The following is a 24,732-nucleotide window of genomic DNA, read 5'->3' as shown; positions in this document are numbered from 1 at the left end:
GAGGGTCGGGCAGGACTGTGGGCTGGTTGGTGATACAGGAGGGCCACCACCACTGAGCAGGGACTTGTACAAGTGTTTCACCATACATCACGGGGAGGTCTGAGAGGCCTTAATCAATCATTCTAACTGTATGTTTGACACACTGTGAGGCCTGGTAAACAGAAAGCCTGCTTCCTGCAAACCCTGAAATATCTGCTAACGTTCTGCAATGTTTTGGCAGCCTTGGTCCACATTGTGCCCCCTCCCCTCCCCTCTCCCCTGGCCCCTATATCCTCCACATTCACCAACAAAGAGGACATATGTGTCTGAACTTCTCAATTCAAGAGGATGATGGTTGATGGAGAACCAGGGTCTCAGAGAGCTGCAAGGCAGGAGGGACCCACGGGATCTTTAAGTCTACTAGGATTCAGGCAGAAAGTGTGCAGGGCTGGTGCATGGTCTTTGTGTCAGGCTGAAAAGAGCTTCTGACCTGGTTGCCGCATACTGTGTGGGACAGGTTACCAGCTATACACGGGTTCCTACCCAAGGAGGAGCTGGCACCCTCCCTGCCTGCCATGCTGTGTGTCCCAAAGGCATTCCCACCTACATGGAGACCTTTCTGACTAACACAAAGACTCCTCAAAGCCTCTGGCCTTGGTCATTATCCAGCCACAGACCTTTACAACACCGGTGACTTCTCCAAGGTCTAGGAGGAGAAGCCTACTTAAGGATCTGTCATGATTCCCATGTGCATGCAGTCCCCCTCCCTACTCTGTGGCTCTCTGGGCTCTGGGCCTTGGTCTTGTAAAATTCTCACCTCCATCTCCTCTCTATTTGCCATACTCTTGCCAGATAGGCAGGACAGATATTTTTATCCTTTGAAAGATGAGGCCATTGGAACTTGGGCAGATTTGTGGCTCTCTTTGGTTACACAGTGAGTTGGTGACAGCGCCAGGTTTCCTGCCTGCCAGTCCAGGACTGTTTCCACGACGCACAGTCTGTGGTCCTAGTGTTTGCCTTGGACTCCTGGCTTGGTCTAATAAAGTCTCCAGCAGAGGTTGTGTATATCCTCACCGCTGGCTACCAGGCGGTGTCTGCAAGGGGAGTGGATGATCCAATGCCTGCTTGGGGCTGGATGACCAGCTCTGTCCTACCCATCCGATCATTGGAGAGAAGCAAAGGGAATACGTGGGATATAGGCAAATAACAGAGGGGTCTCCCAGGGCAGTGAGCAATGGTTCCTAGATGGGACCCAGACACGGAAGCTACAGTTGTGGGGCTCTGTTACTTATAGATTAGGACAATTTGACATTCATTTAGGAGAGCCTCGTAGCTGTTACCCAAGGTTTATTGAATGAATCATTGGCTGAGGTAACAGAAGGGGTCTCTAGAAACCCCTAAGCCTCAGAGCACGTACTGTCCCACGTTTGTCTTCTGCTCTTTGCTCCTTTCCTCTGGCTTCATCCCAGGCACACTGGCCACACCCTCAACAAACCCCTCAACGGTCCCACGGACTGCCAATAACCCTGATCATCCACTGTCCTAGGGACCTGACTGACAACCAGCTGACCACACTGCCCCTGGCTGGGCTGGGAGGCCTGATGCACCTGAAGCTCAAGGGGAACTTGGCCCTGTCTCAGGCCTTCTCCAAGGACAGTTTCCCCAAACTGAGGTGAGAGCTTGGCTTGCCCTATGCTGGAGGAGGTGTGTACCAGACACCCTGAGAACAGAGAAACTGAAAAAGCCGCAGGGTCTCACCCTGAGAATAGCCTGGTAGCTTAGAGTTTGGCTCCACTGCTCTGTCAGCTAATCAGGGACATGACTCTCTTTCTTCTTATCTCCTCCACCCCCACCCCAACCACCAGTCTACGGGCCCTGGGGCCTGAGGGGAAGGGAGTGAGCTGAGCAGAGGTTCTTTAGCCCTCCCGATTCCTTGCCTCGTTCTCCACAGCCTGGAGATCCCATCCTCAAATAGGCATCGTCTGAGGCACAGAATCAGGGCAGAGCCCAGGGCACTGATGAGCGGAAAGCGAGCTGCACGGCCAGTCCCTGGTGCTAATGACATCCAGGCTCCCTCCATGAAGTGGCGGCAGCAGAGCAGCCTGTGTGGCCCAAGCCTTGTCTGCTGCAAGCTAATGAGATGCCCAAGGCATCTGTCCTCACCCTCAGAGGGCACAAAATGCAGTTCTGTTATGCCAGGAGCTGGGCAGGGGACAGGGTGTTGGTTTCACAGAAGACAAGGGTGAAGAGTCACTGGGGAAATTGTGACTTTTTTAAAAAAAGAAAAGGGGTTCGGTCCCCAGCTCCGAAAAAAAGAACCAAAAAAAAAAAAAAAAAAAAAAAAAAAAAAAAAAATAAAAAAAGAAAAGGAAGGAAGGAAGGAAGGAAATAGAGGCTGGAGAGATGGCTCCGTAGTTCAGAGCTCTGGCCGTGCAGTTATGATAATAGACGTTTAGATCACAGCACCTATATAATAAGCTGGTATCCCATACATGCCTCTAATCCCACCTCTGGGGAGTACGGAGACAGGAAGATGGCCTGAGTTTGCTGGCTTCTAGCTTAGCCAAGAAAACTGGCTGAGTTCAGGGAGAAACCTTTTCTCAATGAAATAGAGAGTAATGGAGGAGGGTGCTTGACACCCTCTTCTGGTCTCTGCTTGTGTGCATAGGAACATGTACATACACACACAGACTTAAAGAAAGCTAGCTGCTTTCTTTAGCTAGGTCTACAGATGTGGGAGGTAGGAGGAAGAAGATGAGCGGTTCGAGGTTATCCTTGGCTCTATATAGGTGAAGTCTGTGGCCAGTCTGGGTCACATGAGACCCTGTCTTGGAAGACAAAGAAAAGGATGGAGAGAGAGAGAGAAGAAAAGGAGAGGAGAGGAGGGAAGGGAAGACAAAGTAGGAAAAGGGAGAAAGAAAAAGAAAAAGACTCCATGTCCCCCTTCCCCAGGACTTGGTACCAAATGCAAGGGTCATGTGCCTGCCAGGCCAGTGTTCGCTTGTTGGGTCACATCCCAGCCTCTGCCTCCTTGTTGCCTCCTTAAATACTAGACAAGAGTTACGGCTGAGGAGGAGCAGAGTGCTCCGGGTTCTGTGTGACCTTGGGGAATCTGTTCCCACCTCAGAGCCTGCTGTGGTATTTCTGAATCACAGGCAGAAGGCTTCTCTCTCCCTCTCAGTCAAGCAATGATTTAAAGGAGACTACAACCTCTCCAGAGCGCTTTGGGATCGGGAATCAGGCTTCAAGACTCCCCTAAGGAAACATCTAGAGTTGTGGTTCTCTCAACCTGTGGTCTCCAACCCTTTTGGGGTGGAATGACCCCTTTACAGGGGTCAGCATTAGGAAGGTTGAGAGCCACTGCCCTAGAGGGAACGGGGGGGGGGGGCTCTGGGGTTGAAGACCATGTGCTGAGGGTATCCACACTAGGGTTTTAAATCCCAAACACACTAAGGCAGCCTCTCCCCGACTGTAGGATCCTGGAGGTGCCTTACGCCTACCAGTGCTGTGCCTATGGCCTCTGTGCCAACTTCTTCAAGACCTCTGGGCAGTGGCAGGCCGAGGACTTTCATGCAGAGGAAGAAGAGGCACCAAAGAGGCCCCTGGGTCTCCTTGCTGGACAAGCTGAGAACCACTGTGAGTGCCTGGGGACTCTGGGCTGCGGGCGTTGGGGACTGAGGAGAGGGCCCTAGAAGGTAGGTTTAGAGAAGTATGAGTGGGGATCCTTGTGACCTGGAAGGAAGCGTCCCACTGTCTGCACACTCAAGACACTTGTTAAAAACGAATGATCGTGGGGTTGGGGATTTACCTCAGTGGTAGAGCGCTTGCCTAGGAAGCGCAAGGCCCTGGGTTCGATCCCCAGCTCCGAAAAAAAGAACCAAAAAAACAAAAACAAAAACAAAAACAAAAACAAAAACAAAAACAAAAAAAACCCCGAATGATCGTGGGGTTGGGGATTTACCTCAGTGGTAGAGCGCTTGCCTAGCAAGCGCAAGGCCCTGGGTTCGGTCCCCAGCTCTGAAAAAAAGAAAATAAAAACAAAAAAAAACAAAAAAAAAAACGAATGATCATAAGGAGGGGGATGGGGATGTCAACACCTCCCCGGTGTTTGCAGCGCCCTCATGCAGCCCTCTCCGACTCTCCCTGTCCCATGGGTCACCACGTTGCCTTAGTGGCCACCCCTTGCAGCCCTTCACCCTTGGGTTGTTCTCAGAAGTCAGTGAATTAGCACAGCAGCTAATGATGATAGTATTAAATTAATTGAGCTAAACTTGTTTTCAGTGTGTGTGTGGGCTTATTCTGTGTACCAACTAGAATTCAATGGAACATTGCAAGGGAGTATTGCTCCCAGGGATGGGTGCCCTTTGCCTCCGTTCTTCCGGTGGGTTCAAGTGTGAAATTTAAATGTCCGCTGAGTACGTGGCCCTGCTGAGTGAACAGGTTGTCTTGAACCAGATATATCTACTTCTGGAAGAGTTGGGGTAAAGAGAAAGTTGGAAGTAGGTGGCGGGGGGAGGGCGTCTGAGGGGTTGTCTATAAAGTCTGTCTTGGGAGAAGGGAAAGAAGGGTGCTTTCCTCTCTCCAGGCCCTGTGTTCTCAACTGCAAGTACAGTTAGGATAGAGAAAGGAGTCCGGCCTGTTAAGATTTCATTTTCCATCTTGAACTTCTAGTATCTCAGAGAAGCTGAACAAGAAAAATTGAATCTAAATCTGGGTGTGGTGCTGCCACACACCAGGAATCCAGCAGGCCCAAGGGGAAGGCAGGAGGTTCAGGTGTTCAAAGTCAGCATCATCTCCATAACCAGGTTAATGCTAGTCTGGGCTACATGAGGCCCACTCACAGCATCTCATGCTGGTGTTACAGTGTAGACAGAACTCAGTCCAACCCCAATGATACCATATACACGTTTTAACCTGAGCTTAAGTTCCTTATCTTTCAGTAAAAACAGATAATACAGTTCTCAATGGGTGTGAGGCAAAATGCGCTAGTCAGTGGGGACAGTGCCATTATATAATCTAGAACACAGATTATGGAAGTCAAATCCTGTAGTGTCTGGGGATCTCTGAGAACATCCCTCCTAGTGAAGGGAAACAGAAGCATCTCCTAAAGAGGGTACAGACTCCAAGGAGGAGGAGGAAGAGGAGGAAGAGGAGGAAGAGGAAGAAGAGGAAGAGGAGGAGGAGCCCGCTAACTAGCAGGGCCAGCAGACAGCTAGCCCCAGGGACAGTCCCGGATGTCTGCTGCGTAGTCCTTGGGGGAGTAATAGGGGGCTGGAAAGAGAAATGGAAATTTCCTTCCACAAGGTGAAACTTTCCGCTAGGCTTAGGTCTTGGAGAACCAGAGGCCTGTTGAGTTAGTGGGCTGCCTGCCGCCGCCTGTAATGGGAGCTGGGGGCAGGGCCCCCCACTTCCTGTGAAAGCAAAGGAGCAGAAAGAAAGCCAGGAGCTGCTGTTTCAGCCAGATTCGATTTCCTCTTCATTTGAAGAGTGGTTACTTAACACCTTGGCCGTGACTTTCCCAGCCTCAGACAGTCTGTAGGTCTCACCTCCTGTATTTCATTTATGCGTTTTGATTTCAAAGAGTCGCTGAAATCCTTTCTGGAGGGCATGGGCAGGTGGGGAATGAAAGGTAGAGAAGGAAGGAAATGCCAGGACTCTGTGGGTACACTCTGGCCTTCCACCTGCTCTGAAGTTGTCCAGGTCAAGTGCAGCACCATAATCTTCCAGTCCTCTGGGAAACTCTTAACAGATGTTTACATGTGTAAGTGGGGAGAAAAGAGCTACATAGGAACCTGACTTTGTGAACCAAAGATAGGGAGAAGTCAAGCAAAGTCATCTACATATTCTCCTATGGTAGGGTGAACTGATGAGGCACTGTGACCTTCAGACATCAGCCTCAGTACAGAAACCAGTGGAATGTTTGTTGTGTGTGTGTGTGTGTGTGTGTGTGTGTGTGTGTGTGTGTGTGTGTGTGTGTGTGTATACATTCATGTGTCTATGAGGGCCAGAGATTAATGCTCTATGTCTTCCTCTATTGCTTTCTGCCTCATTTTTAAGAGTAGGCCTTCCACTGACGCCAGAGATCATGGATTGGTTACACTGATTGGCCAGGGAGATACAGGGATCCTCCTATTCCCCTCAAGCCCAGCCCCCTCATCCGTGTGTCCCACCAGTGCTAGGGTGCAGATGCATGCCACCATGCCTGGCCTGAGGGTCTACACTCAATCAACTCTTAATGTTTGCTATTGAGAAAGGGTTCATGCAGCCCAGACTTACTTCACACTTGCTTTGTAGGTGAGGATGACCTTGAACTCCTGATCTTGTGCCTCTACCTAACAAATTCTGGAATCACAGGCATGTCCCACCATGCCTAGCATCAACATTTCCTCTTCTTCCTTCTCCCTCTCTCCCACCCTTCCTTTTCCCCTCCCTGCCTCCCTTTTCCTCCTCCTCTTCCCTTTCTCTTTCCCTCCCTCCCTCTTCCTCCTCCACCACCTCCTTTTTTTTTTTTTTTTTTGCCCTGTCTGTCCTTGAACTCTATCTCTAGACCAGAGTGGCCTTAAACTCAGAGAAATCCACCTGTCTCAGCCTCCTGAGTGCTGGGACTAAAGGTGTGTACCACCAACTCCCAGCTTCCAACATTCTTCCTCTTTTTTTTTTAAAAGATTTTTTACTGGATTTTTAAAATTTACATTTCAAATATTATTCCCTTTCCAGGTTTCCTGGACATAAGCCCCCTATCCCCTCCCCCACCCCCTCCCCTTTGTCTATAAAGGTGTTCCCCTCCCCAACCACCTCCCCCTTCCTGCCAACATTCTTCTTAATGTACAGTGTTCCTAACAGGACATGGAACTACGATAGGCTAGCTCAAGAAGGAACTATGTAATCGCTAACTCTCCTTATTAGAGCAGCCACACTCTGTGCAGCACTCATGGGCTAAAGATGAGTGGGCACAAGAAAATGCAGAATAGCAGAGAGTGGAATAATGTCCCTTGCAGAGAACTAGAAATATACAATATCCACAAGTGGAGAACATACTGGCGCCAAGAGTAGAAATAGCAGGGCTGTTGAGTGTGCAGGGTTGAACAGTTAGACATCAGCTTAAATAAAAGGCATTGCCTTTTGTCAGCTAATGACAGACACCAATACCCAGGACCCTAGACATCTTCTGTTTTCCCTTCTCAGATGACCTAGACCTGGATGAGCTCCAGATGGAGACAGAGGACTCAAAGCCACACCCCAGTGTCCAGTGCAGCCCTGTTCCAGGTGAGATGAGTGGCTGGGGAGCTGGGGACGGGACACCCATTTGCCTGGGTGAGAAGCCAGTTTAGCTTGTCTACAATCTATGTTGCATATATTTTCTTTGCCCAAAGCTCAGCCTGCTGGGGCGAGGGTCTCCTTGTGGAGAGGAGCTGGAGGTTTTTCCCTTGGGTGTCTACACAAGGGAAGAGTGGGTTTGGGAAAGGTCAAGAAGCTGTCACAATTCAGTCGGATCAAAGGTTATACATCTAGAAATAAGTTGTCCTTGTAGAAAAGAGGTGAGGAAGAATGTCTCGGTGTCATTGCTGGGGCTGCTGGGGCTGCTTTGTGAGCATGCCCTCAAACCACACACACACACACACACACACACACACACACACACCACACACACACCTCTCTCTCTCTCTCTCTCACACACACACACACACACACACACACACACACACACACACACACACACACACTCACAGGGCCAGGAGAAGCTCTGAGAGATCACCTTCATCCCAAGAAGAGTGAAATCTCTTTACTAATGTCTTCTAGGGTGGGAAACTCTAGTGTCTCTGGATAAGTCCTAAAGTACTTCCTTAGAGCCAGGGAAGTCTCCTCTGGAGTCTAACCTGGGGCCATAAGAGCTGTGTTGCTGGAAAGAAAGGGGAGGGGCTCTTTTTTCTCAATGCCACACAACCTAAGTTTTTTATTTGTCCAATTTTAAGTGAGAAGAGCCCCTTCCCTGTGTTTAAAATGTCAGCAGAGCCAGGTACGGTAGTGTGTGCCTTTAATCCCAGCACTCAGGACAGCGAGGCACATGGGTCTTTGAGTTTGAGGCCAGCCTGGTCTACATATCGAGTTCCAGGACAGCTAGAGCTACATAGTGAGAACCTGTTTCAAAAAAGCCAAACCAAAACAAGAAAACACCGACAGGCCATGCCAAAAGACAGCACAGTGCTTTGTGGGCCAAGAGCTGTTCAGAATAAACACAAAATTACAAATAGTTAGCTGTTTTTATTTCATCCCACCTTCATTTCCCAGATTTCCATACTTCTTTGCCCAGAAAGCTTTTAGTCTTGACCTTGCTTCATACCAGCTCTTAGCTCTTAGTGGCAAAGTACGCCCTCTAGTGGCGGATAGGGGAAAGAAGCGACGACATAATTTGTCAGGAAGCCATGCTTCAATAACGTTGCCTCAGGAATTTCATGTCTGAAAATCAGCAATCAACAAGGATGAGGTAAAAGAGAAAGGTTCTGGAAAACAAGGTCCAACTTGAACTTGCTTTTAAAATAGCTCACACAAATGGCCAATGAAATTGCTGCCCATCATATGATGGGGTAGTTATTATACAGCCATTAAAAAAAAAAAGGTGTTTGAGGTTTCTGAGAAATCATGCAAAAGCTCAGTTTAAAGAGAATAAGATCCCACCTTATTTTAAATGTATATTAAAACCTTGAAGAAAATATGCCAAAATTAGGAGTTCTGTCTGAGAGCTGAAGCCATAGACAGTTTAAAATTTCAAATTTCCACCTATTATTTCATAATCAGAAAAGCGTGTTTAAAATAGCTCCCACAGAAATCTCTTAAATTCCCAAGCTTCCTAGCGATACATTGAAAAATAATTCTAAAGCCAAAGAAAATGAGGAAATAATATGTCCCAAAGTCACAAGGTGACTTAAGAATAGCATTGGGGAGGGAGATGGACAAACGCCAGAATCTTACCAATCTACTGTGGGGTCAAGTTGGAAAACTCCAGAAGTTCAAAGTATCTTTTTTTTGTTTTTGTTTTTGTTTTTAGTTAGGGTCTCACTATCCACTCAGGCTGGCCTCAAACTCATCCCTGTCCTGCCTCAGCTTCCTGCGTGTTGGGATTACCGATGCGAACTACTATACTCGGCAAAGTTTTCTATATTTCGATTACGCAGTCTGTCTTCCAAATACTGATTGCACGAAATGTACTCAAAGCAAGGGAGAACCAGCCGAAGTCTACTCAGGACTTCGCGAGCGTGGAAATGTCAACGATTGCTTGGGCAGAGTCACCACCAGAAAGTGGCTGACTCTGGACAGCTCCACATTCTGCCTTTGCATTTCTTCACTCCCATAGGACAGTTTGTTCCCTCCATCTCTCCAAATCTTGCTCCTTTAGGAAGACTTGAGTTTCTTAGCATTTCCTCAGGTCCGGGTTTGCACGAACCACGCATCTATTTCTGTGTATTTTCTTTGCAGTTTCCTCATAGTTTCTCCCCCTTATTTCCAGGAATTTTCTGAGCTTTCAAGTCTGCATTTCTGAGACAGAAAGTCTCTCCTGTTGGTCTCCTTTGCATTAGAAGTTGTCTGAACTTAGAGCCTGGATTTTGCCAGTGAGCTGGGTTCTGGCTGCCCTGGCTCTGGGCTTACATCTGCTCCTCTCTCTCTCACAGGCCCCTTCAAGCCCTGCGAGCACCTCTTTGAGAGCTGGGGCATCCGCCTTGCTGTGTGGGCCATCGTGCTGCTCTCGGTACTCTGTAACGGGCTGGTGCTGCTTACAGTCTTTGCTGGCGGGCCCAGCCCGTTGTCTCCGGTCAAGCTTGTGGTGGGTGCGATCGCTGGCGCCAACGCCCTAACGGGCATTTCCTGCGGCCTCCTGGCCTCAGTGGACGCCTTGACCTTCGGCCAGTTCGCGGAGTATGGAGCCCGCTGGGAGACCGGGCTAGGCTGCCAGGCTACGGGCTTCCTAGCCGTCCTGGGGTCGGAGGCGTCGGTGCTGCTGCTCACGCTGGCGGCCGTGCAGTGCAGCGTCTCTGTGACCTGCGTCCGGGCCTACGGGAAGGCGCCGTCGCCCGGTAGCGTCCGCGCAGGCGCACTGGGATGCTTGGCGCTGGCTGGGCTGGCCGCCGCGCTGCCGCTGGCCTCGGTGGGGGAGTATGGTGCCTCCCCGCTCTGCCTGCCCTACGCCCCTCCCGAGGGCCGCCCGGCCGCCCTAGGCTTCGCCGTAGCCCTGGTGATGATGAACTCGCTCTGCTTCCTCGTGGTGGCCGGTGCCTACATCAAGCTCTACTGCGACCTGCCTCGGGGTGACTTTGAGGCCGTGTGGGACTGCGCCATGGTGCGGCATGTGGCCTGGCTCATCTTTGCAGATGGCCTTCTCTACTGCCCCGTGGCCTTCCTCAGCTTTGCCTCCATGCTGGGCCTCTTCCCGGTCACCCCTGAGGCTGTCAAGTCGGTTCTTCTGGTGGTGTTGCCTCTGCCCGCCTGCCTGAACCCACTGCTCTACCTGCTCTTCAACCCTCACTTCCGGGAAGACCTTCGGAGGCTCTGGCCGAGCCCTCGGTCCCCAGGGCCTCTAGCTTATACTGCAGCCGGTGAGCTGGAGAAGAGCTCCTGCGACTCCACCCAAGCCCTGGTGGCTTTCTCTGATGTGGATCTTATTCTGGAAGCTTCTGAGGCTGGGCAGCCTCCTGGGCTAGAGACCTATGGCTTCCCTTCAGTGACCCTCATCTCCCGTCATCAGCCAGGGGCTACCAGGCTGGAGGGAAACCATTTTGTGGAGCCTGATGGAACCAAGTTAGGGAACCCACAACCTCCCATGAATGAAGAACTGCTGCTGAGGGCAGAGGGAGCCACACTGGCAGACTGTTCTGCAGGTGGAGCCCTCTGGCCCTCTGGCCCTCTCTTTGCCTCTCACTTGTAAATAACCCCCCCCCCCAATTTGTCCTCCCTCCTCCCAATGATGGCTGCTTATAAAAGAAAGACAACTACAGCTCCGCAGCAGAATGGCCAACGCCCCTGGCTCCATTGTTCACCGTGGCCATAACAAGGTGTGCTTCCAGGTCTTGCTTTGTCTTGGCCTTCAGCTTCACGGTCACCCTGGGCCTTCCCTGTCCAATCCGAGTATGTATGACAGAGACCTGGGAAATTTACTTAGGAGAAAGGAGGAAAGCAAAAGACAGTGAAGGCTGTGGGAGGCTGACAGAGTTGCGACCAGTGAGTTACACAGTGAGCGGGGAGGCCTCACAGAGAAAGGCACTGGAAGGCAACTACCAAAGACATTGGAGTGTCCCGCCTACGGCGTGTGGATAGCATAGAAAACGTGTTCTGCGTCCCACCAATCTTGACCTATGCTGTGCCAAAGTGCTTCCAGTTAAGATACGCTTTGGCAGACATTGCATATTATGCCCCTTTCTTAGAGTCATGGGGTCATGTTAGTGTCTAAAAGGTCCTAAGAATTAGGACCTTTTGGCTTAATGATGACAGCAGTTAAACGTACTTATTTGATGATAGGTTTCTGTTTGCTTTTCATGGAACGCTTACAAATCTCTCGCAGAACTTAGCACGGTTTTCTCCCAGGGACCTCGTCTTAACACCGTGGAGTGCAACCCTATGACATCACAAGATGCCACCCTCTTCGAAAGCCCCTAAGAAGTCAAGCGTCAGAGGTGACTGGCATCATCCGGGACAGATTTTGCATTCTGCTCCTCTCCCACCCCACTTATCCTACTGGGGCAGACACCTGCAGAGCCTGCCTCAGTCCCACAGGTGGGGTGGGGAGAAAGAGATCCTTGTGCGTGCTCCCACCCCAACCCAACCCCAAGCAATAATGAAATTTCTGCCCTCAGCAAGACAGGATTCTAAGGTCCTGGCAAGATTTGCACTGCTCTATGGGCTTCCCCAACTCTTACGTTACCTTCATATGGTTTTACACTGTATGCATCTCACCGCGGCCCGGAACCTTTCTTCTCATCCCAATCCTGTTTGAGGGGACGGGGGGCAGGGACGGACAACCCAAGACAAGGGATATTTGTGCTGTGGGTATTGCATCTTATGGAGGGCTGTAGCTAACTGGGACTCCTGGGTGACCCCAACAGGCCTTTGATCCTCTGTCTCTCCCCGCTTGATCTTTCTTACCTTATGCTTCCCCAAGTGCAGCTGAGGGACTACACAGTGGCTCCCGCCCCACTCCAAACACAGGAAATCAATCTCAGGGAGAGGAGATAAGAAGTGAGGAGAAGCCAAGATTCAGCCAATAGATGGTAATTGCTCCTGGGACCGCCCCCCCAAGCATCATTTCCATAGGAAGGACTGAGTTTGGCTCCTGAAGCCCAGTGGAGTACCTTTCTCTGCCTGAATTCTGTTGTGATCCCTGGCCAAGTCCTCTTTCCAGAAACCCCACCTTTAAAACCAGCTGAGAAGGACCTTCTTCTCTATGTTTAATAGTTAACTTTCCATAGCTTAGCTTCCCTGCAGTCTCCCGAGTGCCCAGTTAAAATTCTGCCATAGGTCAAAAGTGGGGTTGAGAGGTGAGTCAGAGGCCATGCATGGAGCTCAGAACGTTTCTAAACCTCCTGTGATTCATTGAGTAGCCCCTAGACTCTAGAAGGCTCAGATGCCAAAAAGGGTGACTTTATAATTTCTTAGGGTCTTCTCATGGGATCGTTTTCAGAGTGGGCATTCACTAAATGATAGCAAGTTTATTAATTGTTTCCCAGTGCCTGATCTCTTTATTTCCCCAGGGCTTCCAACCAGAGCCCTTGGTTGAAAGTCTCCCACCCACCCCCCACCCTGAGACTTGGTGGTTTTCTGAGATTCCCCAGGGATGGCAAAATTGGCATTCTTACAGGGAGCCCTGACTTCTAGCACGTTACCTAGATTTTTTACCCTGCTCTCTCTGCCTATTTTACTATGGGATCACTGTTCTCTTTGGACTTAAGGAACCAGCCTTGAAGTAGAGTGAGGTGACCACGTGTTGGTGGTCGAAGAATATAGGCATTGTTCCTTAAAGAGATCTTCTATGAAGTCAGCCAGCCCCTTTGGGCTGCAAGCTTTAGCATGGCACAGTTGTCACCTTACTGCCTGCTAAGTCTGGATGTCAACCAAAGTTCAACTCTCTAATTAAAGAAGAGGCAAGGGAGAAGAGAGTTGAAGTGTCTTCCATAAACTTTTATCCAAAAATGTCTAGCCAGGAATGGTGGTGCACACCAATAATCCCAACATGTGGGATGTGGAGGCAGGAAGATGGATGGTAAGGGGCATCCTCAGCTACATAATGAGTTTGAGGCTAGACTAGGCTAGACTCTGTCTCAAAAAAAAAAAAAAAAACCAAATCAGGCAAACAAACAAAACACCGAAATACTAGTTCATATACCTTTACCCCAATAAGATTGAGTAGTAAACTTTCTTTGTGTTTTATTTTGGGTCAAGTTTCTAGCAAGTCAGAACGCCATTCCTTTGGTTATCTCCTTTGTAATCAGTTGAAGACCACGTGTCTTCTTCTAAGCAAATTTCTGGGTCTCTGTTCTACATATTTGGATCTGACAAGAAAGACCACAAGTCTTTGACTGATCATGGGATGAAAATTTGAACTGTTCAGAGCACCTAAGTCCTCTGTCGTTATCATTAACAAAATCTTCCCAAATAGCGGCCAAGGAAAAGAATCCACTCCAGGGGCTAAGATGGCGGTGGTGGAAAGGCCAGGACGTGTGTGTCCCAGCTTGAGCTCTGTGTGCTGTGCCATTAGGTAGTGCCCAGCGCTATCTTCTCTTAGAAGAGAACTCACAGCGGGTCACGGATTGTCAAGTATCTCATCAAAATGAAAAACCAAAAACAAATGTAGAGCTAACATTGGGAGACTGTTATGCGTTGACTGAGCTTCTTACGGGCCCGACCCTCCCTCCTTACCTCCTCTCCTAGTCCTTTGGGCTCACTTTTCCAGGAAGAGTAAAGGCTTACAAAGTAAAGTAGGAGGAGAAGGAAGCGCTGGCAATGGGCAGTAGGCTCTTGGAGCGAGGATGGAAGAGGTATTAGGAACCCCATTGGTCCTTGCCCCAGTCCCTACGACTACCTCTGCTCTTGGTTACCAAGTTCTCCTACCTATGACTTACCACCTCCACACCCTTTCTGGGTTCCAGTCCCATGCCCCGCCCCACCCCCCAGCCATGTGAACTATAAAAATTGTCAAGATGTAAATATCTGGTTCTTCTGTATAATAAAGCACCTATGAAGTACCACTTGTGTCCTGCTCCTTTAGCTGTCCCCGAGGGAACCATGGGTGTGATGGATGTGGGATGACTTTGAGGGAGGGAGATGTGGTCAGAGGGCCAAACTCATTCTTCTCCCCTTCTAGGTTCTGGGGCATTCAGACCATAGCCAAGGAGGCGCTGGGTTGATAACTTGGAGGAATCAAAACCAGTTTTGGTCATCCATGCTGAAGTGTCCTTTGTATACGCTGGGCCAGACAGTCTAAAGAGACCTGTGAACAGCTTAGGTTTTCTGTGTCTCAGATCTTGAAGCCTTGCCAGACCCAAGCCTCCTCTTGAGGTTTCCATCAAAGAATCAGCTTGTTTTCTTTTCATTGCATAAACTTACCACCTACGTCCTCCTTCTTCCTTCCCTGAAGTGATGACACTCCCAAGGAAATGGGGAAGGCAAAGTGATAAAGATTCACAGAACCCTGCAATCATGGGACATGACACAAACCAAAGTTATCCCAGAAGAGGAACCTCAATTGAGAAAATGGCTCCATCAGATTGCCTGCAGACGAACTGTAGGGCATTTATTTTTGATTAATGATTGATGTGGGAGGGCCACCCCTACTTGGGAGCTGTACCACCACTGGGCAGGTGGTCCTGAGTTTCTCTTACAAAAGTAGGCTGAGTGAGTTATGGGAGTAAGCTAGTAAGCAGTGTTCCTCTATGGTCTCTGCTTCAGTTCCTGCCTCCAGTTTCCTGCCCTGACTTCTTTTCAAGATGGACTGAAAGCTGTATGCTGAAATAAACCCTTCCCTCCCATGCTGGTTTTGATCAGTGTTTTATCTCAGCATTAGAAAGCAAACTAAGACATGGACCTAGTGCCAGAAGCCCTTCCCCCTCTCCTCCCATTTACCTCTTCTTCTATCCCTACACTTAAATATTTTTCCAACATACTTTTTTTTAGCCAATGCATAATCTTGCTTCCCTTTTGAGAGACAGATGATGTCTTCACAAACACCCGAGCTCTGCTCATTTTGAATGGAATATTCCAAACTCCTCATCCTTCTGGCTCAATTACAGGGGAACCTATTTTCTCAGCCTTGTTAGACTTGGTTAAGAGGAAAAACGTGTGGTTGACTCCAGTAAATGTGTTCAGAATCTGAGCATCCAAGCAAAGCAAAGACCAGAGAGTCCTGGTGTGGTGGGGTTTTTATCTAAAAGCAGGGACTGTTCTGGTTGAGACAGCTCAGTGGGATTCTGGTATTAGTCACTCATGCCCACCACGAGCGTGCTCTGCTGTTTTCTGTGGGCCTGTTTTTATGTCTATCTGCTTTGCAACCACAACCAACTGCTCCCTTCCTGCTGTCTTTTGTTTAAAAGCTTTAATCTAATTTTTGAACACGTATTACATTGACATGGCTCGCATAGCAGAGGTTAAGTCTGTCTCCCCTGTCTGTTCCCTCTCTGTTCTTCTCTGTTCCACTTCTAAGCCTTCACTGGTTCCCAGTATTGACACTGTCTCATCCTTCAAGAATGGGCATGCAGAATGCACACACATGAACATGCACACACAGAGACATGAGTGTGTGCACTCGTATGCTCGTGCAAACACACACACATACACACACACACACCACACACCACACACACCACACACAAACACACCACACCACACACACACACCACACAAACCACACACCACACACATACACATACACACACACACACCACACACCACACACACACACACGCACACACAGAGACATGAGTGTGTGCACTCATATGCTCATGCAAACAAACACACACACACCACACAAACCACACACCACACACACACACACCACACACCACACCACACACAAACACACACACATACACACACACAGACACACACACACACACACACGTAGGCTTGTTTTCTTTTTTTTTCTGAGAGTCTCATTATAGCACACCTTGGTTTTGAACTTGCTGTGTTTAGCAGAGGATAATTCTCCTGTGGTTACCTCCCCAGTACCAGAATTAAGGACACATTCTCCATATTCATGCAGTGCTGGGGATCAAACCCTGAGCAGTGTGCCTGCTCAGCTAACATTCTACCAACTGAGCTCCAGTCCTAGTTATTGGGTCCCCCCACCTTTTTTTTTTTTTTTTAAATACTGGTAATTGAACCGTGGCCCTCTGCTTGCTGGGCAAATATCTACTATTTGGTCAGATTCCTAACTCAGAGTTTTTATAATCCATATTTAAAAAAACATATGTATTTGGGTTTTGGGGGGGGGGTGCAGCATACCACAAGAAAGCTTCTGCTTTTTAAAAAGTCAATTATAGTTCAGATATCAATATAAAGCCTTTTTATTTTTCCATAGCATTTTATATCCTTTCTGTGTTGGTTAGTTTTTTTTTTTAATTTATTTTTGTCTTTGTCAACTTGACCCAAGTTAGGATCATCTGGGAAAAGGGAGCCTCAATGTGTCAGTTGAGAAAATGTTTGCATAATATTGGCCACTACAGGTCAATAAACTACCCCTGTAAGGGCATTTTCTTATTTAATGATTGATGAGGGAAGCACCCATCCCACCATGGGGTTGTAGAAAGCTAGTGGAGGGCTGAAGAGATGGCTCATTGGTTAAGTATACTGACTGCTCTTTCATCGGACCTGGGTTCAATTCCCAGCACTCATATGATAGCTTACAACCATCTGTAACTCCAGTTCCAAGGAATCTGAAACCCTCTTTTGGCTTCTGTGGGCACCAGGCAAACACACGGTACAAGATATAAATAATGTGTGTGTGTTTGTGTGTGTGTGTGTGTGTGTGTGTGTGTGTGTGTGAGAGAGAGAGAGAGAGACAGAGAGAGAGACAGAGACAGAGAGACAGAGACAGAGAGACAGAGACAGAGAAACAGAGAGAGACAGAGAAATCTGAGCAAGACAGACAGAGACAGAGAGACAGAGACAGAAATCTGAGCAAGCCATAGAGAGCAAACCAGTAGGAAACATTTTCCCATGGTCTCTACATCAGTTCCTTCCTCCAGGTTCCTGTCTTGCTTGAGTTCCTACCTTGACCTCCCTCAATGATAGAATATGATTGGGACATGCAAGCCAAACAAACCTTTGTTGCTTTTAGTCGGTGTCTTATCACAGCAATAGAAAACAGACTAAGACAGAAATGGTACCAGGGCCGTGGGCTATCACTGTGACAGCCTTTGGTACCAGGACCATGGACTATCACTGTGACATCCTTGGTCATACTGTTTTGGAAGGATTGTGGAAATGGTTACTACTGTGGTCTGGAAAAACCATTGAGTGCTCAGAGCATAATGAGCTATTGTGGGAACTTAGACAACAAGGATGCTGAGAGCCATGCAGATGGGGAGGCCAGAACTGGGACATTTCAGAGGGATGAAAAGACTCTCTTGGGGTTGTTTGTGTATGTAAGTGAACCTTTGCTTTGCTGGGACTGTCAGGGCCAGCCAGGGTTGAAAACTTATCCGGGATTAAGAAGAGAATAGTGGGGTTGGGTATTTAGCTCAGTGGTAGAGCGCTTGCCTAGCAAGCGCAAGGCCCTGGGTTCGGTCCCCAGCTCTGAAAAAAAAGAAAAAAAAAAGAGAGAGAGAGAGAGAATAGCATCACTGAAGTGACATTTTCTGGGACTATGTCTTCAGAGTCAGACAGAAGCTGTGGTGCAAAGGGGTCCAATTCTGCATCCCATGCTGGCAGCTAGGAGTATCCTAGGTGGTCCTGGTTTTGAGAGCACGAAGGGGTCATAGAGAGCAGCCGAGGCGTGGCACTGTGAGAGGCTACTGGGAAAGGTGTAGCCTCATTTGGAGTAGAAACCCCAGGATTGAAAGGGCATGGAGGAAAGCTGGAGCTTGGCACCGTGAGGCGAGGTCAGAATCTCTGAAGAGAGCCCATTGGCCTCATTCACTGTATCCTCAGTTCTTTCTTACAGGATCAACCAGAGAGAAATGCTTGGTAACTTTCTGTTGAGGGGAGGACAAAGTAAGTTGGAAGCATGTGGTGTATGGATGTAAACCAGCACTTGGGACATACAAGGCAGGAGGATCAGGAGTCTGCCTGGGCTATATGAGACCATGTCTTAGAGAAATTTTTCTAGCCAGATTAACATAACTAAATACATCCTTAAAGATTGTTCCTCAATTTGGCCAGAAGATACAGAGAAGACAGAACAACAGAAAACTTTATGTCTGAACTAATTCATTTGTAATTTTTCTTAGTGTATCTGAGTACACTGTTGCTGTCTTCAGACACACCAGAAGAGGGCATCAGATCTCATCACAGATGGTTGTGAACCAGCATGTGGTTGCTGGGATTTGAACTCAGGATCTCTGGAAGAGCAGCCAGTGCTCTTAACTGCTGAGTCGTCTCTCCAGACCCCTTTATAATCTTCTACCCTCCTTTTCCCCATTTCTTTTTGGTTGGTGTGTGTGTGTGTGTGTGTGTGTGTGTGTGTGTGTGTGTGTGTGTACACGGATTATATGGAGGTCAGAGGATGAAAGGGACTCAGTTCTCTCCTTCCATCATACGGGTCCTGGGAATCGAACTCAGTTGTCAGGCTTGGTGACACATGACTTCACCTACTGAGCCATGCTGCCGCTCCTATGTTCTTATACTCTTGTCTGAGTTAGTGCTGTCTCTAAAAACCGTCACTGTCCATTTTCCAGGTCTGTGTTGTGATCTTTGGGTTTATAGGATGGTGTGAGGGGCTGAAGATGGCTTAAAGGTTAAAAGCCCTTGATATTCTTACCAAGGACTCAGGTTCCATTCCCAGCACAACCATGACACCTCACAAATCGCCCACGATTTCAGTTCCCAGGGATTCAATGCCTCCCTCTGGCTTGTCTGACTCTTCTCTCCTGGCTATCATGATTGAAATGATGCTGTTCTAGTTACCCCTGTTTTAGAGTAGATGTTTCCTGCCCAGTAACCATTTCCTTCCTTCTGGAAACAATTTCCTCCAGGAAGTCCCCCCCCCCCCCCAGTATGTGGTTGGATTCACTCCAGGTTTCATGGGTGGGAATGTGATCCGGACCTTCTCAGTGTTATCTTTAGCCTCACTGATTGGCCAAAAGAAGGGCTCACAACCAAGTTTTGTAGTAAGATCTGATCCAAGAACTTTGGAGTGATAAGAAGTTCTGTCCCTGGAGCTGCGGGCCTGGGAGGCTGCACAGGCACTGGAGGGACTGGGCTCCTGGAGAACAATGGCTCCTGACAGAAACACTGGAACTTCTGTACTAGCCACGCCTAAAAACACTCCTGGACTTCACGGGCAGTGAGCCAATGCTGTTTGTCTGCATGTGTGGGGATTTTTGGTACTTGCATGGCAAGATGTCCAAGAGTTTCCTTTAACAAGTCCCACCTGTCAGCTCCTACCCAAGCCTAGTAAAGGTGAACGCCTTTGTCTTAGCAACCAACCATAGGGTAGTAGAAAGCATCTACTGGAGTTTTGGTGGTCATAGAGGATTCTCACGACAGTCAGGATAAGCTACTGTCTTAGTCAGGGTCGCCATTGCTGCAATGAAATACCACGACTGAACCAAGATAGAGAGAAAACTATTTGGCTTACACTTCCACATTGCAGTCCATTGTTGAAGGAAATCAAACAGGGCAAGAACTTGGAAGCTGAGTTGCTTACTGGCTTGCTCCTCATAGCTTGCTCAGCTTGCTTTCTTACAGGACTACCACCCTAGGGGTGGCACCATCCCCAGTGGTGGGCTGAGCCCCTCCCACGTCAATTACTAACTAAGAAAATGCCCAACAGCCTTGCCTGCAGCCTGACCTTACGGAAGCATGTTCTCAATTGAGGCTCCCTCACCTCTGATGACTAGCTTGTCAAGAGGACATAAACAAGCCAGGACAGCTATCATGTGAACATGGGGCTGGGTGGGAACCCCTAAGGAGTAGCTTAAGGCTAGAGGATGCTGAAGGAGGAGGCAGGGGAGAGTGGAAAGAGCAGTTGAGAAGGTAGTCAAAGCCACTGGGCGCTGCCCTGTTTGGAGTTTGCAGTTAGTGCCAGAGCTGTACAACTGCTTGCTGAATGCTAGCCTCAGGAGAAGTGCAGGGAGCAGCCACTGTCCTTAGGTTTTTCTTAACCTCGCTCAGTTGCGTTATCAGTAAAATGAGAACGATAGTAGGGAAATGCTGCAGGTTATTGGAGAGATCAAAGGTTTTTTTTTTGGTTCTTTTTTTTTTTTTTTTTTTTTTTTTTTGGTTCTTTTTTTTCCGGAGCTGGGGACCGAACCCAGGGCCTTGCGCTTCCTAGGCAAGCGCTCTACCACTGAGCTAAATCCCCAACCCCCAAAGGTTTTTTTTTTTTTTTTAATGTAAAGAGTTAGAACCTGGCAGTGACTCTGTTTAGTAGAAACCTGGAGATGGAGAGAACTCAACCCCTAAGTGCTTTTGGTGGGAGGTCTGAGAAGTTCCTCTGAGAGGAGCCGCTTGTCCAGATTAAATAATTCCAGGATCCTGGGTAAAGAAGCCCGGTGATGATAGGGAAGGGATGGGCTAGTGGGATGTAATGTCAGGAAAATAAGGACATAAAAGGTAAAGTCCCAGCGTAGACTGGGAAGGATGCAAGACACTAGACAGACTGTCATGTCTGATATAAACTACTTGTTAGAGGGATGGCCACTCTGGGGGGGGGGGGGGTAGGAGGGGATGGCAGGAGGCAGGGGTGACACTTGCTAAGCAGCAAAGTGGAATGTTGTTTCTACGCATAGCCTGTGTTGACCATTGCTCCGCCTCTCCTGGGTTTCCATGGCAGCCCTGCTCAGGCCTGGATCGCAAGCTGCCAGCAGCCAGTTAGCCTGGCTAAACCACACCCCCGTCTGTCAATCCCTTCTTTAGGCTACCCCAACCTAAACAAGACAACCTGGGCAGGGGGCACACTGATGGAAAAATACACACTTGGCTGGAAAAGGAACTTTATTTGTATGTGTTGAATTCCCGAAGGATAAATAGCTCGTCCTAGCCTCAGCTGCCTGCCCACAAGGTGGGTGGTAAAATCTGTTCTTATTTAGATAGCTTTCGGGGAGAGGTGAAGTGGGGGACTGGGTGGGGGGCGGGAGGGGAGGGGAAACTTGGAATCTGCAGTGTTTATATGATCAGTCATGGATGTCATCTCTCCTCCTTAATTAGGGGTTTGAAGTTAAAAAACACAGCTCAGTTTTGTTGTCCCAGGAACAAAGCAGACTGGCAAGTAGGCCATGGGAGCTCCCCAGGGCTCACCTATGCTTGGCTCACTGTCTCCATGCCCCTGCAAGTACTGTACAAGTGTCAGCCATGCTGGGCCCCATGCAGGATGCTCTACAAGCATCACTTCATTCCATGCTCACAACAGTCTCTGAGTTCCACAAGGTGGCTATTTTACACAGGTGAAAAGCCAGAAGGAAGGTGTACTTGATAATACTTAAAATCCTGGCCCAGGGACTCCTCTCTGCCTTAGATTGTTTTCAGATAAAACACGCGCACAGCCTTTATATTTAATAGGCCTTAGGCTGCACAGTATCTGGGCAGCTGTCCACCCTCCATGCTGTCAGAATCTACTTTCCTATCAATATTTCCTATCGAGAACCCTGAGTTCTTATTTATTATGTTATTATGGGTTGCTCTTAACTCCAATTGGCCAGCCCATGTGGCTACATTTTTATGGCTCGGCTATCCCATTGTGGCTCTTCTGTCTCCTCCTGTACATTCTTCATGCTCCCTCGTCTGGGAAACCTAAACCTCACCTATGTCTCTTCTGCCCAGCTATGGGCTGTTGGCATCTTTATTTACCAATCACAATTAACTGGGGGTTGGGTCGCAGGGGCTACCTGTAGGTCTTAGGGGCCTGAACTTAGCATTACCATAGACAATAAAAGACAAAACCTCCACAGGAAGGTCTAATATTAGGAGTATTAAATTGGTAAGCAGTACCCATCAGAGCTGAAATTGGCTTTTCTTTTTCCTATTTCTTTCTAGACTAAATTAAATAAAAAGGGGTGGGGGACAAGGTCTTGTAGCCCAAGCTGGTCTCGAATTTGCTATGTAGCTGAGGATGGCTTGAATTCGACTCCATCTTGATTTGTTGTTTTTTTGTTTTTTGTTTTTTTGTTTTTTTCAGAGCTGGGGACCGAACCCAGGGCCTTGTACTTGCTAGGCAAGCGCTCTACCACTGAGCTAAATCCCCAACCCCTCGACTCCATCTTGAATTCACCCATGTTTTCAGCCATTTCCCAGCCATCAAGCGAAGGAATTTGGACTTTTCTAATCTTTGGGGATGTCATTTTTTTTTCCCCAGCCTGTGCTATATAATCACTAGAGGTGGATGGATGACTTCAACTTTCAGCTCTGTTATGTTTTGTGAAAAGTCCCCTCCATTCCCACTCTATCCCCAGGACATGAAGTCAGACAGCACAAACATTCTCTTAGGCTATCAAGAAAACTAGTTGAATATGAGTTATGAGCGGGGTGGGGGGTAGGGGAGTACCCAAGTCTCTAGAGCTGCTTTATTGGCCAACAAACTTCTGAGGCTGCCCTGAGTTAAACTACCATGGGAGGTGTAGGTGTCTACAGGGGAAGGAGGTGCAATGTGGATAAAGCATGAAGGGCTTGTGGGTCAGGGAAGTAGATTAATTTTGTTGTTGTTGTTGTTACTATCTTCACTGCAAAGGAAAGCCACTTGGAGGGCTTTAGGAGGGAAGCCAAATCAGACTTACACTGTCACGAGATCATTTCTGCATCTGGGAGCACCATAGAATAAGTGCTGAGGAACCCAGAAGGCTATGGGCCCCGGTACAGGTGAGAGACGATGGCAGCTTACACTAGGATGTTGGCAGCAGAGTGAGAGGGGACTTGTGGAGTCGACTAGCCTAGGTGATAAATCAGTGTAGCGGATTTTGTTCTATGACACATGATTTTCCTTTCCTTTTGTCTCTGGTTTAGCCCAAACTGACCATCGCAGAGCATTTCTCTGGCACAGTGATTGCTCTTAAGGCAGACCAATGAGATTTTTGTTCAACGGAAAGCAGAGCTCCAGGGCCTGCTGGATGTGAATAAGAAAGAATGACTGTCACTCACCCTAGAGAACTTTAAGGGTAAACAGACACAGAGAGCTGGTACTATATAAAGCAGATGGGGTGGCCAAGATCTCCTGACACTGCTGAGCCTCTGAACCCACCAATCCACTTACCCCACTCCTTTCCATTTAGGAGGACAGTGGATTCTATAATTGCCAGCCTGATGCCACTAACAGCTGAAATCACCCATAACTGACATATTAATGGTGTAAGAGCTCCAAGTCTGCCTAATGAATGTAAGATACAAATCTGGGAGAAAATTAATTTCTAGCATTTAGAGAATAATAACTGACTCTAAGAAGTGGGCTCAAGAATTATGTAATGGAGGCTGGAAAGATGGCTCAGCAGTTGAGCATTTACTGCTCCTGCAGAAGACCTGGTTTTGCCCTATTACCACCACAGGGCAATTTACAACCATCTGTAACTCCAGTTCCAGGGGATTTGTTGCTCCTTGGGCTCCTGCATCATATGGTACACACACATACAACCATACACAAACACATTTGCACATAAAATTAAATATATTTTAGGAAAGAAATCTGTAAGGGTAGGTGATCTAGTAACTCAGCAATACAACATCTGACTACCATATGCAAGGCCGTGAGTTCAATCCCAATCTGTAGAAATCAGAAATGTGCATTCTCAGCAAATGTTACTTGTCATTAATAAGCAGATAAATTCACATCGACTTTCTCTGTATAAGTCAGATCACGTAGAGCAGCTTGTTACTGAGGGACAGCAGATGCAGAACACACACTTACTCAGAGATGCATTTTTCCTATTGTGGCATTATCTTATATATAAAACCATCACTGCTATACTGGGATACAGAGTCTCTGTTGAGGCAGGTCCAGCCTTTATATCCCCTGTACTCACAGTGTAGGTGCCCTTTTCCTGCATCAACTGATTTATGCTCCAGTTTTTTACCTCTGTCATTTAACGGGACAACAGGACTGGGAGGATAAAGTGCTGGCCAGGTAAGACCCCAAATCCACCACAAGATAAGTATATTATGAAATCACGATAGGGGATTCAAGTCTGGCAACTAACCATGCAGTATAATATGTCACAGGCCAGGCATGGTGGCATATGCCTGTAACCCAGTACTTGGGAGGCAGAGACACTCCTCTGTGCATTTGAGGTCAGCCTTGACTACACAGCAAGTCTCTGTCTCAACATACAACCAATTTGTTGAACAAATGAAAGTTACACTGTAGTAATTCCCAGCTACATAAATCTCAGCGTGAAAGCTGAGAACGACTAAGCACTGGCAAAATGCACCCTGACTTAGTCCACAGTTTAAGGCTTCTGAAAAACCACACTCCCCAAAGCCTAGGGCGATGATTCTTAACAGCGATTTTTCATGTATTCAAACACTCTGTGTCTCAAGTGATGGTAAGTTGACAAAACATTTTAACATTCTGATCATATAGTACTATATAACCAGTTCACTCCCAGACACACATTTCATATAAACACACAC

General features: G+C 48.0%; 1 protein-coding gene across 2 annotated transcripts in view; it reads left to right on the top strand.

Annotated features, from left to right (window-relative positions):
* Nucleotides 1–14,208, top strand: part of Lgr6 (leucine-rich repeat-containing G protein-coupled receptor 6) — a 119,678-nt gene extending 105,470 nt beyond the window's left edge. Inside the window, 4 exon segments of one of the 2 annotated variants that reach the window (NM_001427357.1) lie at nucleotides 1,526–1,651; nucleotides 3,455–3,615; nucleotides 7,165–7,245; nucleotides 9,648–14,208. In NM_001427357.1, coding sequence (NP_001414286.1) covers nucleotides 1,526–1,651; nucleotides 3,455–3,615; nucleotides 7,165–7,245; nucleotides 9,648–10,897 — 1,618 coding nt within the window. In that variant the 3' untranslated portion in view covers nucleotides 10,898–14,208. 2 annotated transcript variants of the gene reach the window in all.
* The last annotated feature ends 10,524 nt before the right edge of the window (nucleotides 14,209–24,732 follow it).

The sequence above is a fragment of the Rattus norvegicus genome, chromosome 13, assembly GCF_036323735.1.
Source record: "Rattus norvegicus strain BN/NHsdMcwi chromosome 13, GRCr8, whole genome shotgun sequence".
NCBI classification, from domain to species: domain Eukaryota; kingdom Metazoa; phylum Chordata; class Mammalia; order Rodentia; family Muridae; genus Rattus; species Rattus norvegicus.
The sequence above is the reverse complement of the archived record's forward strand: the minus strand, read 5'-3'. Positions and strand labels throughout refer to the sequence as shown.